This window comes from Carlito syrichta, unplaced genomic scaffold (genome assembly GCF_000164805.1).
Source record: "Carlito syrichta isolate Samal-C Ts95f unplaced genomic scaffold, Tarsius_syrichta-2.0.1 Scaffold106297, whole genome shotgun sequence".
Classification (NCBI taxonomy): domain Eukaryota; kingdom Metazoa; phylum Chordata; class Mammalia; order Primates; family Tarsiidae; genus Carlito; species Carlito syrichta.
The window spans coordinates 29,793-50,363 of record NW_007050393.1 but is presented as its reverse complement, the minus strand read 5'-3'; the positions used below and the strand labels follow the sequence as shown (position 1 = coordinate 50,363).

Sequence of the window (20,571 nt, the reverse complement as noted above, 5' to 3'; positions counted from 1 at the left end):
TTCTGCCTCAGCCTTCCAAGTAACTGGAACTACAGGCGTGCACTACCACGCCCGGCTAATTTTTTGATTTATTGTAGAGATGAGGTTTCACCAAGTTGCCCAGGCAGGTCTTGAACCCACGGGCTCAGGCAATCCACTCACCTCAGCCTCCCAAGGCGCGGGATTACAGGCTGAGCCACCAAGCCCAGCTACTACTTCTTAATCTATTTTCTAGAATGCTTTCCAAAGACCCCTTACGAATTTGTTTTCTTCCTCCTTTGAGTCATAAGCGACAAATTCACCATCAGAGAGCCTAGAGCAAGTTTTGTTCAAACACCTTTCCAAAGGTATAAAGTACTTACTTAGAGATGGGCTTTCATCTGTCAAATTACAATTCAGTGATCCTGTATTTTCAAGAACTGGGCTACAAGCTGTTGAGGAGAATGAGTTGAACACAGAGTTTCTTGCCCTATAGGAGAGAATCAGATGAATACAGAGAGTCAGAGTACGTTAGAGCCACAAGAAAAATCACAGGCAGATTTGTGGGGCTTCAGGAGAGAAAAAGCAGAATATTTGATGACAGTTATCAGGGAGACCTCCATGGAGAAAGAAGCTTGTGGGTTGAGTGTCAAATCCTTATAGGATTTGGAAAGATAGATTCAGAGGCATGGACGAAGACAGTTTAAATGTTTGTAACTTAGTTGCTCTAAGGCATCCTCAGCCCAGAAGTCTGGCATTTGGTAAATCTGGATGAATCCACATTCGTAAGCACAGCAGATAGCAAAAATAAATGATCATTCTATAAGACCTGTGTTCAGGCAGGCAGTTATTCTGTTCCCCCAGGTGTGCCCCTTACTCTCTGGTGTTGTTTTTGTATATGGCTTCCAGCCTGCCCTATCCATCTTGTTACTTATACATGTTTTTGTTTATTGGTTGGTTTACAGCTTTGAAACTCAAAGGAATGGATTGGTGTTTATCTATGACATGTGTGGTTCTAATTATACCAATTTCGAACTGGATCTTGGCAAGAAAGTCCTGAACCTGCTGAAGGTAAGACTGTGGCAGAGCTCTCTCAGCTCTCCTGAAATGAGTGGGAGTTTTCATTGTGTTCTTTGGGAAAAGATTTAGGAAGGATGTAAAATTCAGGCGTTATGTTCAGCTTAAGAGTCACCTGGTAGCTGGGTGCAATGGCTCATGCCTATAGTCCCGCAGCGGTTCAAGACCAGCCTGGGCAATGTGACGAGACCTCGACTCTACAATAAATCAAAAAATTAGCCGGGCATGGTGGCACGCACCTGTGGTTCCAGCTACTTGGAAGGCTGAGGTGGAAGGATGGCCTGAGCCCAGGAGGTCAAGGCTGCAGTGACTGTGAGTGTGCCACTGCACTCCAGCCTGGGTGACAGAGTGAGACTCTAACTGAAAAAAAAAAAGATCACTTGGAAATGATGACTTATCTCTCCTTAGTTAGAACAAGAAACCATCTTAAAGGTAAAGACGGAAGAATTATTAATTAAATAAAAATTGCATGTGAACATTCTGAGTCTTTTTTTTTTTTTTAATTGTAGAGACGAAGTCTCAGGCTCAAGTTGGTCTGGGCTGGTCTCAAACCCGTGGGCTCAGGCAATCCACTCACCTTGGCCTCCCAAAGTGCTGGGATTACTGGCTGAGCCACGGAGCCCAGCCCATTCTGAGTCTAAAAAGTGGGATGTCCTTTTCCTGGATTTTTGTAGGAAAAGAATGAATGAATGTCTAGGTGTGGTACCTGTGAAAATTATCACTTGGCTAGTGATTTTTCAGACATTTTTGTCTCAGTCTAATCAGAAGTATGTTTTAAGTTTCGACTTAGTACACAAAGGTGTATGTATCCTAACTATATGCATACAAATAGATTTAAATGTATATGGGTAAAGTTTTATTTTATTTTATTTTATTTTATTTATTTATTTTTTGGAGTTGGAGTCTCACTCTGTCGCCCAGACTGGAGTGCAATGGCTGCTCCCGACCACCGCAGCCTCGACCTGCTGGGCTCCGGCGATCCTTCCGCCTCAGCCTTCCGGAGTCTCACTCTGTCACCCAGACTGGAGTGCAATGGCCGCTCCCGGCCACTGCAGCCTCGACCTGCTGGGCTCCAGCGATCCTTCCGCCTCAGCCTTCCAAGTAGCTGGAACTACAGGGGCGCACTACCACTCCCGGCTAATTTTTGATTCATTGTAGAGATGAGGTCTCGTCAAGTTGCCCAGGCGGGTCTCGAACCCGTGGGCTCAGGCAATCCACTCACCTCGGCCTCCCAAAGTGCTAGGATTTCAGGCTGAGCTACCGAGCCTGGACTAAGTTTTATATTAAGATTCATAATTCCTTATTCCAATCTCTTAGGTCCAGAGGTGTTGTAAAATTGTTAAACTTTAAAAGATAATGTGGGCTGGGTGTGGTGGCTCATGCCTATAATCACAGAACTTTCAGAAGCCAAGGTGAGAGGATTGCTTGTGTCTAGGAGTTCAATACCAACCTGGGCAATGTAGCGTGACCCCGTCTCTACAAAAAAATTTTAAAAACTAGCCAAGTGTGGTGGTGTGTGCTTGTAGTACTTAACTACTCAGGAGGCTGAGATGGAAGGATCTTCTGAGCCCAGGAAGTCAGGTTGCAGTGAGCCATAATGGTGCCACTGCACTCCAGTCTGATGATAGTGAGACTCCAACTCAAAAAAAAAAAAAAGAGAGAGAATTTGTTATATATGCTACTCTGTAATCAAGCATATTAATATTTCTGCAGTAAAATGTGTTATTATTCATAATAACTGAGGAAGAATAAACGATGACTATGTCTTTTCAAGTCAGATTTTGCTTCCCAGTGAATTTTTGGGTCAAACTTAGAAATAAACGTAAAGTTGCTGGGCATGGTGGATCACACCTATAATCCCAGCACTTTGGAAGGCAGAGGTGAGAGGATTGCCTGAGGCCAGAGGTACAAGACCAGTCTGGGCCTGCCTCTTCAATAAATAAAAAAAATTAGTCAGGCATGATGGTGTGTGCCTCTGGTTCCAGCTACTTAAAAGGCAGAAGGATCACCTGGGCCCAGCAGATCAAGACTGTGATGACTGTGAGCATGCCACTGTACTCCAGCCTGGGTAACAGAGTGAGACTCCTCCTTAAAAAAAAAAGAAAGAAATGTAAAGTTTTCAGAACTGTTTCAATTTCATTATTGAGGATAACTGTACATAAATCTGTGTTTACGTATTTATAAAACAAAGTACAAAGCTTCACAACAAAAGTTATACCTTCATTATGTAAAAGATGCACCTCAATCACTTGGATTATTCTATTTCATAGTTCTGGAATGTTAGTCATGACCAACTAAACTGATTTCAGGCCTCACTGAATCACATGCTGCACTGTCAGTAACACTGGTCTTGGAATCTGAGCCGTGTTTGTTCCAGGACCTCACTTGGGATCACTATTGAACTGGATTTTAGAAGTGTTTATTTACTGTCAGAGCTCTACAATGGAGATGAGAGGAAGAGGATGTTGTACTGTATGTTGTTTTCTGGGATTTGCTTTTTACACTCAACAGTGTCCTATGTTACTATAGTTTCTCTTACGGTATGTAGCTGTGACTCATTCCTTTTCTTTTCTTTTCTTTTTTTTTTTTTGAGTTAGAGTCTCTTTCTGTCACCCAGACTGGAGTGCAGTGGCCGCTCTCAGCCACTGCAACCTCTACCTGCTGGGCTCCAGTGATCCTTTTGTCTCAACCTTCCAAGTAGCTGGAACTACAGGAGCACGCTACCACGCCCGGCTAATTTTTGATTTTTTGTAGAGATGAGATCTCGCCAAGTTGCCCAGGTGGGTCTCGAACCCGCAGGCTCAGGCAATCCACTCACCTCCGCCTCCCAAAGCGCTGAGATTATAGGCTGAGCCACGGAACCCACCAACTCATTCCTTTTCATGGATGGATTGAAGGACTCATGATCGATTGATGAGTGCAGTGGTTTATTCATATCTGTTTTTCTGGTGACGGCTCCTTTTGTTGTTTCCTTATTTTTGCTACACGCTGAGCATTCTTAATTTGAAACACGCTAAAATCTGAAACTTTTTTGGGCACCAACATGATTCTACAAGTGTAAAATTCCATACCTGACCTCATGGAATGGTCGCAGTCAAACTTTGTTTCATACACAAAATTATTAAAATTATTGTATAAAAGTATCTTCAGGCTATGTGTATAAGTACTTATGAAACGTAAATGAATTTAGTGTTTGGACTTGGGTCCTACCCCCAGAGATCTCATTATGTATATGCAGATATTCCAAAATCTGGAAAAAAAAATCCAACATCTGAAACAGTTATGACTCCAAGCATTTCTGATAAGGGATTTTAACCTGTGTTATAAATGGTGCTATTATGAACATTCCTTTATTTATTTATTTTTATTTATTTGTTTTTTGAGTCAGAGTCTTACTTTGTCGCCCAGGCTAAAATGCAGTGGCATGCTCACGGCCACTGCAGTCTTGGCCCACTGGGCTCAGGCAATCCTGCCTCAGCCTTCCAAGTAAGACCTCCTATTACAATTTGCCGAACTACAGCTGGCTAAATTTTTGATTTAGGCCTTGCCAAGTTGCCCAGCCTGGTCTTGAATCCCTGAACTCAGGCTGTCCTCTCACCTCCACCTCCCAAAGTGCTGGGATTACAGGCATGAGCCACCGTGCCCAACCTACTTTTTCAAAATTATGCATCTGATGAGAAGATTTTGTTTTCTTTTCTTTCTTTGTTTGTATTTTGAGACATGGTCTTACCATTATTGCCCAGGCTGGTTTCCAACTCCTGGGCTCAAGCAATCCTCTCACTTCAGCCTCCCAAAGCACTGGAACTACAGACCCAAGTCAATATGCCAGGCCAAGAAAATATTTTTAAAAAAAGAATTATTTTCATCTTTTGATTTTGGAGTCATTTTGTTAAGTTCTGTGAAATAAAACACTTGAGATTTTATTTGGATACAGTCACTTTTAAATTAGTTAGAATTGACATCTTTACAACATTGTCTTCTCACATCCAGCCTTTTAAAGTAGATTTCAATTAAGATTATAACAAAGTAAAATCAGTACAAGGTATTATAGAAAATATAAAGAAGAAATTCAAAATAACTCCTAATCCTCCTTATCCAAGATAAACTCAGTTGAACTTTTGATATAATTCTTTTTTTTTTTTTTTTTTTTTTTTTGAGTTGGAGTCTCACTCTGTCACCCAGACTGGAGTGCAATGGCCGCTCCAGGCCACCGCAGCCTCGACCTGCTGGGCTCCGGCGATCCTTCCACCTCAGCCTTCCAAGTAGCCGGAATTACAGGCATGCGCTACCACGCCTGGCTGATTTTTTGATTTATTGTAGAGATGAGGTCTCGCTGCCCAGGCGGGTCTCGAACCTGCGGGCTCAGGCAATCCACTCACCGCAGCCTCCCAAAGGCGCGGGATTACAGGCTGAGCCACCGAGCCTGGCTGATATAATTCTTTATGATCTTTTTTTTTTTGAGTCGTAGTCTCACTCTGTCACCCAGGCTGGAGTGCAGTGGCATGCTCACGTCCACTGCAGTCTCAACCTGCTGGGCTCAGGTGATCCTTCCGCCCTCAGCTTTCCAAGTAGCTGGAACTTCAGGCATGTGTCACCATGCCTGGCTAATTTTTTTGGATTTATTGTAGAAATGAGGTCTCACCACGTTGCCCAGGCTGGTCTCAAACCCATGGACTCAGTTAATCGTCTCACCTCAGCCTCCCAAAGTGCTGGGATTACAGGCTTGAGCCATTGCACCTGGCCATGATCTTTTTTTTCTGTATGAAAGTATGTTCTTTCTTTCTTTTTTAACAACATTAAGATTATTGTTTGATCTTGTCTAGTTTAACGTTATATTGTGAGCATTTTCCAAAGTTGTAAAAATTCTTTGTAATCTTTATTGCAAAGGTTATTTAACAGCTTACTGTAAGCTATAAAATTTTGTTTACCACTACCTTTTTCTGAACGTATATATTCTTTCCAGTCTTTTTATTATTCTCGTTATTACTTTTTTTTTTTAAGTCAGGGTCTCAATCACCTAGCCTGGAGTGCAGTGGCTGATTACAGCTCACTGCAACTTGGAATTCCTGGGTTCAAGCAATCCTTCAGCCTCAACCTCCTGTGGATCTGGGATTACAGGAGTGCACCACCGCACTTTGCTCATTTTTTGTAGAGACAAGTTCTTGCTATATTGTCTAGGGTGGTCTCAAGCTCCCAGATTCAAGAAATCCTCTCACTTAAGCCTCTCAAAGTGCTAAGATTATAGGCAAGAGCCCCCACACCTGGCCCTCCAGTTTTAAAGTATTATTTTTTATCAATATACAGTAATACTGTTTTTATAAATCTTTGTGTTTCTGCTCATTTTTTAAAGGATAGCGTCTCAGAAATAAAGCTGATCAAAAAGTATGTACATTTTTAGTGATTTATAATGCCAGATGCCTTCCAAAAGGCATTACCCATTTCCTGACCACGTCTAAAGGTGCCGCACTATTGTTTAAATGGACGAGGCATGGGTCTGCAAGTCTTCACTCTGGTAAAGAAGACATAATGGCTTCTATCTCCTATTTATCATTTTGTGGAAATATAGAGCTATTTCTCTAGACTAGTTTTTGATCTGGCAGTTAAAGGAGCCTTGGGTATTTAGGCCCTGAAGTAAATTGTTGCATCTTTGAAGGAAGAGATGAAAGGTGGTTTCTCGGGCTTTAGAGAGAGGCTTTGGGACATTCTGTTCTGGTATCTGAGACTTCATTTGCCCTCGTGCTTACTAGGTTATATTTATTGATTGAATAGATACATAGATGAATTAATAGATGAAAAATAAATGATTATCCATACACAGATATGCTGAATGACAGATAGGAAAGAAATGTCTAATGTTCAATTTATTCATGATCTAGTTTCTCCTTTGAGGTTTATAAGCAGAACTTTACTAGGGTACATTTATGTCTGCTTGTGAATGACATGTAAGAAGCTGTTGATGAGAAACATCAGAATAGTTTTTGATCCATAAAGCTTATGGTAGACATGAACTTAATGTTGTTATTTTCAGAGGCATGTCAGCTTCTAATTTCCTTTTTCTTTTAACTACTTTCCCTCTAGCTACTCAGGTAAAGCCTGCATTGGGCTGTAGACTCCCCCTGCTGGGTGAGACTGGGGAGAAGCGCAGAAAGCCTCAACTTCAGGCCTGAACAGTCCAGTTCTGATGCGCCTTAAACCCTCCCACGTTTTCTCCACAGGGAGCATTTCCGGCTCGCTTGAAGAAGGTGCTGATTGTGGGCGCTCCCATCTGGTTCCGAGTGCCCTATTCTATCATCAGCCTCCTCCTGAAGGACAAAGTCCGCGAGAGGGTGAGCACCTGGCCTTCTCCTCAGCACCCGGCCTTTTCCTAGGCACCCAGCCTTCTCCTGATCCCCTGGCCTTCTCCTGTGTGGAGGTGTACAGATACATCCCCATCTCTACTGGCAAATTCCTGCCTATTAATTGTCTCCCTTCAGAAATTCCCCCTGGCTTGTCCCCTAGAGCTTTTTCCGCTTATGTTGGTATGTCTGCTCACATTCTCTGTTTTTCAGTAGCTGACTCAGTGTAGATGCTGTCCTACAAGCTCCCTGAAGCTTGGGACTGGGCTGGGTTTATCTGGCTCTCTCTCTCCGTAGCACCCTGTGTAAGATAGTACTGAAGGAGTGTGTCCTGAAGGCAGTTTAAGGATGGCTGCTATTTCTAGAATTTAACCTAGTGCTGCACTGGCCTTTAATATTTAACAACTTTTAATATAACAGCATTAGTGGAACTAACATTTCAATTTGTTCAACTGGAAACACCATTTAATCCCTTTGACCATCAGGGTGGTGGTCTCTTCTACATTTATTCTTGGCATTTTTTTCTTAAAACAGCTGTCGCTTCCCAATTTCAAAAGTGTTCTCCAGAATTACCTTAATTCTGGTATCATCTCTTGAATAACCCATGACTGAAAGATTATGGTTTCAGTCGCTGATTGAAAGAAAGGGCATGTGAAAAAGTCCGGGAAGCCTGGTTCGGTGGCTCAGCCTGTAATCCCGCGCCTTTGGGAGGCTGCGGTGAGTGGATTACCTGAGCCCGCGGGTTCAAGACCCGCCTGGGCAACTTGGCGAGACCTCATCTCTATAATAAATCAAAAGATTAGCCGGGCGTGGTAGTGCACACCTGTAGTTCCAGTTACTTGGAAGGCTGAGGCGGAAGGATCGCCAGAGCCCAGCAGGTTGAGGCTGCAGTGGCTGGGAGCGGCCACTGCACTCCAGTCTGGGTTACAGAGTGAGACTCCAACTCAAAAAAAAAGAAAAAAAAGAAGAAGAAGTCCGGGAATAAAGATGTTCTTTTGAGGTATTATCAAAGATTATTGTGGTAAGGAATTATGAAGTTAAACGAATAATAATGCAGGTCTTTATAGCTGAAGCACCTTGGGCGGGAGGGGGAAGGCATTTGGTTCTGTGGAAGCTGCTTAGAGACCTGATGTCTCAAGCGGGAGAGATCTTCCTTGAGAGAACACTCTTGAGTTGCCTCTGCAGGCAATCCTTGTATTTGAATGATAGGAATTATACATGCATGTGTAAACTCAAGACATTTTAGCACCTTTTACAAGCACTGGGTCTTGTGAATTCAAATTCAATTGAGACAGTCTTTACCCTCCAGGAACTCATGGTCCTGATGGGGAGAGAAACCCCTGTGAGAGGACCTGGGAACCAGGTGCACAGAGGAGAGTATTGCCTGGGGTAGTCAGGAAGGGCTTCACGGAAGAGATTAGCTATGTGCTGGTCCCTCAAGAGGCAGAGGAGGAAATGAGGGGATTTCAAGAAGAGGCAATAAAGAGACAAGCTTCTAGGAAGAACTTTCACATACCACAGAGATTCTGAGGAGAACCAGCTAGGCCAATGTGGTCCAGTATGGCTGTGTCCGAGCAGAGAGCAGGATGAAGTGTTAGGATCACTTCTCTGTTGTTTCTCCTGGACCACTCCACCCCCAAGTAGCTCACTTTCATAGGAAGCCTGTCTTTGAGAACACCCATACCAAGCTGTGAGTAAAACTCAAGCAAAGAGACCTAGAATTGGCCTAGAATTGGTTGCCTTAGTATGAGTTTGACAAAAATAGCTACTACCTATGCATTCTTAGTGGACAAAAAAAGAGTACCAGCATGATGTGATAACTTGGAAGCCTTGTTAATAGTATAAAGCCTTTGTTCACTATACTGACCTTTCAGAAAACATAGAACAGGGCTCCTAAATCCAGGAGTGAATTTGATATACATTGTGAGAACTCAAGCTTTTATCTAGCAAATTTATAGAACTTCGAACCCAGGCAGGTGAAATGGGGTCTACTTCTCTTCTAAGCATACCAAGAATTTTAAGCAAATCTCATCCCATTCCCCAGATATAAGTACATTTCTTCTTTATCTTCTCTACCTGTGTGCCTTATCTTCCTCACATACTCACATGTTTCTTTCTGGTCTTCCAGATTCAGATATTAAAGACATCCGAGGTCACCCAGCACCTACCCAGGGAGTGCCTTCCAGAAAACCTGGGTGGGTACGTCAAAATTGACCTCGCCACTTGGAATTTCCAGTTCCTACCCCAGGTGAACGGCCACCCAGATCCCTTCGATGAGATCATCCTGTTCTCCCTCCCTCCTGCCTTAGACTGGGACTCAGTACATGTTCCAGGTCCCCATGCCATGACCATCCAAGAGCTGGTGGATTATGTGAACACCAGGCAGAAGCAGGGAATATATGAGGAATATGAAGACATCCGCCGTGAGAACCCCGTCGGCACTTTCCACTGTTCCATGTAAGTAGAAAGGCTTGGGGCAGTGGTTGGTTCCCAGGATGCTCCGGACACTGGGCTCTGCCTCACCTCACTTCCTTAAGAAAGAAGCATCATTCTGACTCAGATGATGGTTTCTTTCCTCCAAGAGAGGTACCTTCTGCTTTGATGCTTGTTGCTAGCACCCTATGCTCTGAAATATCTGAAAGTCTTTGGTAGCAATAGGGAATCACTGTTTGACATGTTTTTGGATATTTTCCTGAAATGCAAGATTTTTTTTGTTTTTTGTTTTTGAGTTGGAACCTTACTCCGTCGCCCAGGCTGTAGTGCATTGGTATGCTCATAGTCATTCCAGTGTCGACTTGCTGGGCTCCGGCAATCCTTCCACCTCAGCCTTCCAAGCAACTGGAACTACAGGCACACGCTGCCATGCCCAGCTAATTTATTTATTTATTTATCTTTTTATTATTGTAGAGACAAGGTCTCTCCAAGTTGCCTGGGCTGATCTCGAACCCGTGGGCTCAGGCAGTCTACTCTCCTCAGCCTCTCAAAGTGCTGGGATTACAGGCTGAACCACTGAGCCCGGCCTTTTTGCTTTTGTTTTTTAAAGGTAGGCTCAAATGGCTTGTTCTCTATTCTTGTCTTCAGTGTGAGCACTGGTCTGTTCATTTGGGCAGTTTCTTCCTGGAACCTTTATAATGCAACATTATATTCTGAGGAGGGGTGCCTGGTTTATTAAAATAATCCACAGAGCAGAGGAATTGTCTATTGGGAATTTAACTCCTTGGGATTTTCATTCTACCCGTGTCCCACCACAAAACCACCTGGCTAGTTTAGAACTCTGCTTCCTAACTCCTTGGTACCTGTTGTCAGCAGCAGAATATAGATCATTCTCTTGCCATGTTTTAATTGACTGCAGCAGAAGTCTCTTGGTTTTCCAACTAGTGAGCCCTGTCTAGTAAGAGTCAGGGAAGCTGTCTCGTAGTGGGTCGCGGGCTCAAGTTCCAACTTAGCCAAAGATTCCCTCTGTGAGTGATGCAAGTCATTACCCTTCTTGCCCTTCAGTTGTCCTTTATGTGGTTTGTGACTGTTGGACTCTGATGTCCACTTGCCTTGTCTCTTAAATATTTCAAGAACCCATGATTCTGTGGGTTCCTTTCCCCTTGTGTAATTCCCTTCTAGTTTAGTCAGCGTGCTCTGAAGAAGACGTAGGAACAGAGTCTTTTAGCAAAGAAAGAAGAAATACTGAGTTGGGAAACAGACGAGGGATGTTATAGAGAAGCGGCAATTGAGAAAGAAGTCCACAGGAGAAAGAGGGAAGGCAGACTGCACGTCAGGGAAGATGGATTTTGTTCTCCCACACAGCTCTGTGCCTTCACTGCCAGCTTGAGACCCTGCTCACATCTCATGTCTCTCCTAAGCAGCTTCCCCTACAGACTTGAGTCAAGGAAGGGTCTTAGAGCAGGGAGGAGTACTTGCTGTATAGGAGAATGCACACTTTCCCGGGGGGCCTCTCAGGGAGGAGTGCTCCCTGTCTAAGAGGTCCCCACAGGGAAGAGTGTGCTCTAAGAGGATGCACATTTGCCATGGGTTTCTTGCAGGAAGGAGTACCTGCTGTCTAAGAGGATGCATGCTACCCTGAAGGTCCCTGTAGGGAGGAGTGCTGGCTGTCTAAGAGGATATACATGCTTACCCTGGAGGTCCCAGCAGGGAGGAGTGCTTGCTGTCTAGGAAGATGCACCCTTTCTATGGGGGTCCTCCCCTTGCTCTTCGTGCTTCTGCAGTTATCCATTGTTGTGACGTCCTTGAGATGTTACCTCCATCAGGGGTTCCCCCATGAGAAAAGCGGGTTTGAATTGTCCTCTCAGCATCACCCAAACCAGCTGCCGTGCAACAGTCGGAGAGCATGTTCCAGTCTTGTGCGAATGCTTCCAGGTCTTGCTTTTGTCTCGAGCCCCTACTTGATGATCTAGAACTCAGAATCCTCATTGTCTCCAGACCTCTGTCTTCCACCAGATCCCTATAGAGCTGCTTACCGAGAACAAATAATGTCTGCCTTGGAATGCTGCTTTGTGAAGTCGATATCAGTGTTCATTGTTGCCCATGATTTCCATGGATTGAGAAACTTCTTTTGCTTTTTTCTTTCTTTCTTTTTCTTTTTTTTTTGAGTCATAGTCTCGTTCTGTTGCCCAGGCTGGAGTGCAGTGGCACGCTCATGGTCACCACAGCCTCTACCTGCAGGACTCAGGCAATCCTTCTGCCTCAGCCTTTCTTTTTTTTTTTTTTTTTGAGTTGGAGTCTCACTCTGTTGCCCAGACTGGAGTGCAGTGGCCGCTCCCGGCCACCGCAGCCTCAACCTGCTGGGCTCTGGCGATCCTTCTGCCTCAGCCTTCCAAGTAGCTGGAACTATAGGCGCATGCTACCACGTCCAACTGATTTTTATTCATTGTAGAGATGAGGTCTCGCCAAGTTGCCCAGGCGGGTCTCGAACCCACGGGCTCAGGCAATCCACTCACCTCAGCCTCCCAAAGGCACAGGATTACAGGCTGAGCCACCGAACCCAGCTTGCCTCAGCCTTTCAAGTAGCTGGAACCACAGGTTTGCACTACCATGTCTAGCTAATTTTTTGGTTTATTGTAGAGATGAGATCTCGCCAAGTTGCCCAGGCTGATCTTGAACCCATGGGCTCAGGCAATCCTCTCGCCTTGGCCTCCCAAAGTGCTGAGATTATAGGCATCAGCTACCATACCCAGCCCTTTTTTCTTACTTTTATCACGAGATAATTTTAGATTCACACGCAGTTGTAAGACATATGCAGGCTGGGTGCGGTGTCTCAAGCCTGTAATCCCAGCACTTTGGGAGACTTAGGTGAGGGAATTGCCTGAACCCACGGGTTCGAGAACATCCTGGGCAACTTGGCCAGACCTCAACTTTACAATAAGTAAAAAAATTAACCGGACATGGTAGCACACGCCTGTAGTTCTGGCTACTTGGAAGGCTGAGACAAAAGGATAGCCTGAGCCCAGCAGGTTGACACTGGGGCGGCCGTGAGCATGCCACTGCACTCCGACCTGGGGGACAGAGTGAGACTTCAATTCAAAAAGAAAAAAAAATACAGAATTCCATCACCACAAGGCTTTCTAACCCCTGCAGCCATTCATCTAGTCTCCATTCCTGTAGTTTTTTCCTTTCCCGAATGTTGTTATATAATTGGAATCACACTGCATGTAATCTTTTGGGATTGCCTGATTCTCTGGATATTCATCCAAGTTGCATGTTGTCAATGGTTGGTTCCATTTCGTCACTGAGTAGTGTTCCATGGTATGGATGTATCATGGTTTAACCATTTAGCTGTTGAAGGACTTCTGAGTTTCCAGTTTTGGGCTATTACAAGTAAAGCCAGTATGAGCATTTGTGTCTAGGTTTTGTATGAACATGTTTCCGTTTCTCTGGGATAAATGCCCAGGACTGCAATTGCTGCATATGCAATTGTACATTTAGTTTTTATAAGAAACTGCCCAGCTTCTTTCCAGAACGGCTGTACCATTCTGTATTCTCACCAGCAGTGTGCAAATAATCCCGTGTCTTTGCATCCTCACCAGCATTTGGTGATGTCACTGTTTTGTATGTGTGTAGTTTTTGTTTCTTTTTTTTTTTTTTTCCTAGAGATAGGATCTCATTCTGTTGCCCAAGCTAGAATGCAGTGGCATGATTATAACTCACTACAGCCTTGAGCTGCTGGACTCAAGCAGACCTCCCACCTAAGACTCCCAAGTAGCTGGGACTGCAGGTGGGCACTGACCTGTGATCCATTTTGAATTAAGTTGTATAAAGTATAGGTTGATGTTCACTTTTAAATGTTTTGAGTTGGGGTCTCACTCTGTCACCCAGGCTGGAGTGCAGTGTACAGTCATGGCTCGCTGCAGCCTGACCTCCTGGACTCAGGCAGTCCTTCCACCTCAGCCTCCCAAGGCACTCTAGACACTACCACGCCTGGCTAATTTTTAAAATTTTTTTAGAGACAGGATCTCACTGTGTTACCCAGGCTGGTTTCAAACTCCTGGGCTCAAGCAGTACTCATGTCTTGGCCTCCTCAACAGTTGGGATAACAAGCATGAGCCACCATGCCCAGCCCCATTTAATGTTGTTTATGGATGTCTAGTTGCTCCAGCACCACTTGTTGAAAAGTATCTTTTCTTTTCTTTCTTTCTTTTTTTTTTTTTTGAGTTGGAGTCTCACTCTGTCGCCCAGACTGGAGTGCAGTGGCCGCTCCTGGCCACCGCAGCCTCGACCTGCTGGGCTCTAGCGATCCTTCCGCCTCAGCCTTCCGAGTAGCTGGAATTACAGGCGCACGCCACCACGCCCAGCTAAGTTTTTGATTTATTGTAGAGACGAGGTCTCGCCTGCCCAGGTGGGTCTCGAACCCGCGGGCTCAGGCAATCTATTCACCTCAGCCTCCCAAAGGCGCGGGATTACAGGCTGAGCCACTGAGCCCAGCTGAAAAGTATCTTTTCCATTAATTGTCTTTGCAACTTTGTACTAAATTAACTGGGCATATTTGCATGGGAAGAGGGGAATTTTTTAATATGTAGAAATGTACAGAGAATGACACAACAAATAACTATGTTCCTGTCATCGGAATCAACACTGACAAGCGTTAATATTTTGTCATTGTTGGTTCAAATCTTGTTTTACTAAATAAAAGAAAGAACTCATGGTCAAGTTGAAATTTCTTTTACTCCTCATCCCCAGCTCTCCCCACTCCCATAGGCAGCTACTTATATGAATATGTTAAATTTCTTTCCAACTTATTTTGTTTTTACTATTACAAACACATATGATCCTGAGCAAATCAGAGTATTATTTTGTGTGTGTGGGCTTTGTAATTTTTTTTTCTTTTGGTTAATAATGTATGTAAGTAATTTGTTCAAAACCAAAAAAGAAAAAAAGCAATGGCAAAAGAAACAGCAGGCTCCTGCCTCCCTTCAGTTCTGCTGCCTGGAGCCGTGTTTTCAATGCTTGTAGTTATTTCTTGTAGAATTTAATTTAATTCTAAATTAAAATGCTTATAATGCTTTTTACTGATTTTTATTGTAGGCGAGCATTTCACTCTTATATCACATTTCCACTTTTCTTTTGACTGCTTTTTTAATATAATTATATGCCACGTTTTTTATTGCATCTGTAGTCACTGTTTATGTTAGTATGACTATATAATTTTGTTTTTTTCTTTGACCACAAAGTAGTCTACTGTGAAAGAATCAAATATAGCAAGGTGCAGTGGCTCATACCTGTAATCCCAGCACTTTGGGAGGCCGAGGCAAAGGATTGCCTGAGCCCGTGGGTTCGAAACCAGCCTGGGCAACATGGTGAGACCTAGTCTCTACAATAAATCAAAACAATTAGCCGGGCATCGTGGCATGTGCCTGAAGTTCCAGCTATTTGGAAGGCTGAGGCAGAAGGATCACCTGAGCCTAGCAAGTTGAGGTTGTGGTAGCTGTGTGCATGGGTGACAGAGTGAGATTCCTACTTAACCAAAAAAAAAAAAGAAGAAGGATCAAATATATTAAATAGTCTTACCAATTTCATTTTTCCCTTCTTTTGGAGCTGATTACCTAATTTTTCCATTTACTTTTAGTTTTCCAATGACCTGTCTTCATTATTTTTCCATGTGCTTAACCAGATTTACTTTACACAACCATTCTTGTTTTTCAGGTAATCAGTTGTTTTTTTCCTTGGAGACCTCGGTTCCAGAACTTTTTGTTTCTTTTTTTGCTCCAACCTGAACTATTGTGGTCCCACTGGGCCTGCTCCTCAGTTTTCATCCTGCAGTCTTCCCTCTTTCCCTTGTGGGATCTTGTTTCCTGGCTTCATAGCATCTTCTTTCTTCACTTATATTCTATTTTACCAGAATATAGAATTCTGTGGGAAGTCATTTTATCTCAGCATTTTTAAGACAATGACTTTCTAATGACTAGTGATATTATGAAGAGTCTGATGTTATTCTTCCCCTTCTCAGTCCCTCTAATGATCTATTGTTTTTTTCTTCTCTGGATATTTTCAGATAATTTATTTTTCTGCTTAAAAATTTCACAATAGGCTGGGCATGGTGGCTCAACCTGTAATCCCAGCACTTTGAGAGGCCAAGGTGAGAGGATTGCCTGAGCCTGGGAGTTCGAGACCAGCCTGGGCAACTTGGTGAGACCTCATCTCTACAATAAATCTCAAAAACTAGCCAGGCATGGTGGCAATGCATCTATAGTTCAGCTACTTGGAAGACTAAGGCGGAAGGATTGCCTAAGCCCAGTAGGTCAAGGCTGTGGTGATTGTGGGCATGTCACTGCACTTCAGCCCAAGTGACAAGAGTGAGACTCCAACTCAAAAAAAAAGTTCACAAGCTGGGCTCGATGGCTCAGCCTGTAATCCCAGCGCTTTGGGAAGCTGAGGTGAGTGGATTGCCTGAGCCTGCGGGTTCGAGACCCACCTGGGCAACTTGGCGAGACCTCATCTCTATAATAAATCAAAAACTAGCCAGGCGTGGTAGTGCGTGTCTGTAGTTCCAGTTACTTGGAAGGCTGAGGCGGAAGGTTCGCCGGAGTCCAGCAGGTCGAGGCTGCGGTGGCCAGGGGCGGCCACTGTACTCCAGTCTGGGTGACATAGTGAGACTCGAACTCAAAAAAAAATTTGTGTATTTGTTCTTACATGTTTAAACTTCAGCCACCTTCAAAGTTCTCTCTGTTTGATGCAATACACCTATCAAGTCGTTTTTTTCCACTTCTTAGAACAGTTTTTGAATTCGTCCATTTTGATGCCTTTTGGTGTTTCTGCTGTTTTTTGTTTCACTCCTTCCACGTTGGCAAAACATTTCCCTTTGAGGACTTTTCTTATCAGGGAGACAAAAAAAAAAAAAATCAGGGGGAGACCAGGCCAACAGGAAGGATGGGGCAGGGGGGTCATGCCATTTTTGGTCAAAAACTGCTGAGCCCTCAGTGTGGTGTGGGCAGGTGCACTCGTAAATCACCCATCATGAAATGGGCAAATGTGTTGAAAGAGTCTCCAAAAAGAATTCACTGAATCCAAACACAGCCTTTCACAGCAATCCCAGCTGGTATACTGATGCCAATGTTTTCTTAGAGCACTCGCCTAGCAGGGAAGCCTGTACTACAAGGGACCCACCCTCCAAATGATAATTTTGGGTCCCCCCCTTGTATCACTTGCATTTTCATTTATTCCCCTGTATTTATTTATTTACTTATTTATGAGTCTGAATCTTACTCTGCCACCCAGACTGGAGTGCAGTGGCATATTCCCAGCCTTCTCAGCCTCGACCTGCTGGGCTCAGGTGATCCTTCCACCTCAACATTCCAAGTAGCTGGGACTACAGGCACTCACCACCGCGCCCGGCTACTTTTTTGATTTGTTGTAGAGATGGGGTCTTGCCAAATTGCCTACTAGACTCAGGCAGTCCTCCTGCCTTGGCCTCCCAAAATACTGGGGTTACAGGCATGAGCCACTTTTCTCTGCCTATTCCCGTTTTTAGCATTGTACCACACCTTGCCTTGCAGGGTATAGGAGTTCTGAAGATGAATCATTTTGTCTCTCTGTAAGTATCTCCCTGGGTACTAGCTTCCTGAATTTGGTCAAGTCAGGCAAAATCCTCCCATTTGCTTTCTGTCTCCCTAAATGGGTTGAAATTTCTTTGTTTGCTGATGTCTCTGCTGTCATTTTTGGGGTTGCTGCCTAAAATTCCTTTATCACATTTTAGTGAAGCCACTGGACAAATGGAGTGGAGTCAATACTTGTCAACCCAGCATGTTAAACAGGAATTTAAGAGATTTGGGGTCACGTGTGTTGTCTCACACCTGTAGTCCCAGCACTTTGGGAGGCTAAGGCAGGAGGATTGCTTGAGCCCAGAAATTCAAGGCTGCAGTGAGCTATGATTGCACCATTGCACTCCAGCCTGAGTGACAGAGCAAGACACTGTCTCTAATAATAATAATAATAATAAGAGATTTGGTTTGAACACCTTTTGAGAATGAGTTGACATTTTCCTCTGTAGCTAGATTTATTTTTGATGGTGTACCATTTATCTGTCTGTCCCTCCCTCTCTCTTTTTTTAAAACATGATGCTCATTTCTGTCTGAGACTCCATCAGAATGGCCTTTGCCACCCAAATTTCTGCCAACATTCTACTCACAACCACTTAGGTAATCTCTATGAAGGCTGAGACTGGCTCTGCTGAACCCATACCCAATTGCCCTTTATGCTCTTTTCTTGGCAGTGTAAGCTTTTTCTCTTCTCTTCTCTTCTCTTCTCTTCTCTTCTTCAGGAAAAGATAAAGAGCATCAGAAATGGGAAGTTTGTGAGTACGTATTAAATACTACTTTTGTCTCTTAGTCTCTTTATTTTTTTATTTTTATTTTTTGAGTCAGAGTCTCACTCTGACACCCAGATTGGAGTGCAGTGGTACACTCACGGCCACTGTAGCCTCTACTTGCTGGGCTCAGGCAGTCCTTCTGCCTCAGCCTCCCAAATAGTTGGGACTACAGGCACATGCCAACATGCCCAGCTAATTTTCTTATTTACTTTAGAGACAAAGTCTCGCCAAATTTCCCAGACTGGCCTTGAACCCCTGCACTCAAGACAGTCCTCTTGCTTTGGCCTCCCAAAGTGCTGGAATTATAGGTGTGAGCCACTGCACCCAGCAGTGTAAGCTTTTTCTATCATGCACCTCCAAATTCTTTCAGCCTCTGTCTGTGACCCAGTTCTAATGTTGCTTCCACATTTTTATTTCCAGTGTTTGTTACAGCAGGACCCCACTTCTCAGTACTAATTTCTATCTTAGTCCATTCAGGACTCCGTCTCTTTTGCATGGAAATATGTTTACTTCTATAAATAGTACATATTTATCATAAAAAATGTTAAACAATATGGAACTGCATAGACCAGAAAGTGAAGAGCTCCCTTGTCTCCCCTCAGCAGTGATTGACACCCACCTTTGCATTGCTAGACTGTGTGTACACACACTGTCCTCACTGTTCTTTATTCCAGGTTGTTTGTTTCATTTCCTTCAGGTCCCCAGGAAACCTGGAAAAGAACCGTTATGGAGATGTACCCTGCCTGGACCAAACCAGAGTAAAGCTGACGAAGCGAAGTGGCCATACTCAGGTAGACAGATAAGTGTCATCTTTTTAGAAATACTGAGGGAAACTTAGCCTTTTTCGGAGTGAAGCTTACTAGCACTGTGATAGACTGAAAATGGATTCTGAGGCCAGAGAGAGAAGGTTTGTGTTCTTACTTTGCTACAGACTAGTCTGACCGTTGGCAAGTTCTGAAATGCCCATCTCACCACACTGAGTGGAAATTAAATGAACTCCTTGATATGACTGCTAATAGCATAAGGTCTGCCATATTGTAGGTGCCTGAGAAATCTTAAATTATTTCTCCTTTTACCTCTTAGATGTAACATCACGTTCATATAGTACCATTCAGTTAGTCATTGCATATGTACCCATACAAGGCAACTTGGATTCCAAATAACCTCTGCTTATCTGCCTATATCTGAAAAACACTGTGGACAAGTAGTGTATACTTAAATTTCTAGGGACAGAGATGAAGCGGTCAAGTGACTATATTATTGAGTGGATTGATTTGATCCTATCTGTACATGTTAAAGATCACATATGTAATATATATATATTTTTTTTTAATTTAATTTAATTTTATTTTTTTTGAGTTGGAGTCTTACTCTATCACCCAGTCTGGAGTTCCATGGCACACTCATGGACACCCCAGCGTCTACCTGCTGGGCTCAGGATCCTTCCACCTCAGTCTTCCAAGTAGCCGAACTACAGGCGCGTGCTATCATGCCCAGCTAATTTTTTTGTTTAATTTATTGTAGACACAAGGTCTTGCCAAGTTGCCCGGGTTGTTCTCAAACCCACGGGTTCAGGCAATCCACTCGCCTCGGCTTCCCAAAGTGCTGGGGTTCTAGGCTGAGCCACCGAGCCCGACCCATTTGCACCTTTAACACCTGTGTCTTTGTCATTGTTTGAGCCCCTTTTTGAGTCAGTCTCCCAAGGTTTCCCAGACACAGCATCTTTATACCCTTCTGAATGTGTGGTATTGTCCCTGGAAAGTTTTTCCTAAAGCAAGAGAATCTGAGGCTAGCATGAGCATCCCCCTTTCACTCATCCTGCATCTCACACATCCCTGTAATGTGGTCATCACTTACTCCTTTGTAAGGTCCTTTTTTCTTCTTCTTTTAAAGTCAGAGTCTCACTCTGTCACTCAGGCTGAAGTGCAGTGGCATGATCACAGCTCACTGCAGCCCCGACCTCCTGGACCCAGGAGATCTTTCTGCCTCAGCCTTCCAAGTAGCTGGAGTTACAGGCATGTGCCACCACACCCAGCTAATTTTTATTTATTTAATTGTAGAGACGAGGTCTTGCTAAATTGCCCAGGCTGGTCTCTTGAAACCCTAGGCTCTGGCAGTTCTCGCGCCTCTGCCTCCCAAAGTGCTGGGATTACAGGCATAACCCACCCTGCCTGGCCTGTAACATGCTTTTTAACATAACTTGTTTATAGCAGCATCCAACCTTTCAGGTAATGACTACATAGGTATTACATTTTTTTCTTTTTTTTTTTTGAGTTGGAGTCTCACTCTGTCGCCCAGACTGGAGTGCAGTGGCCGCTCCTGGCCACCGCAGCCTCGACCTGCTGGATTCCGGCGATCCTTCCGCCTCAGCCTTCCAAGTAGTCAGAATTA

At 44.0% G+C, this 20,571-nt stretch overlaps 1 protein-coding gene across 1 annotated transcript in view; it reads left to right on the top strand.

Moving 5' to 3' along the window:
* Positions 1–20,571, top strand: part of LOC103269571 (tyrosine-protein phosphatase non-receptor type 9) — a gene marked incomplete at its 5' end in the record, with an annotated part of 49,029 nt that overhangs the window by 8,741 nt on the left and 19,717 nt on the right. The window contains 4 exons of the mRNA XM_021716839.1: positions 924–1,029; positions 7,251–7,361; positions 9,499–9,827; positions 18,878–18,971. Of these exons, the coding sequence (XP_021572514.1) occupies positions 924–1,029; positions 7,251–7,361; positions 9,499–9,827; positions 18,878–18,971 (640 nt within the window). The remainder of the gene's footprint in view (positions 1–923; positions 1,030–7,250; positions 7,362–9,498; positions 9,828–18,877; positions 18,972–20,571) is intronic.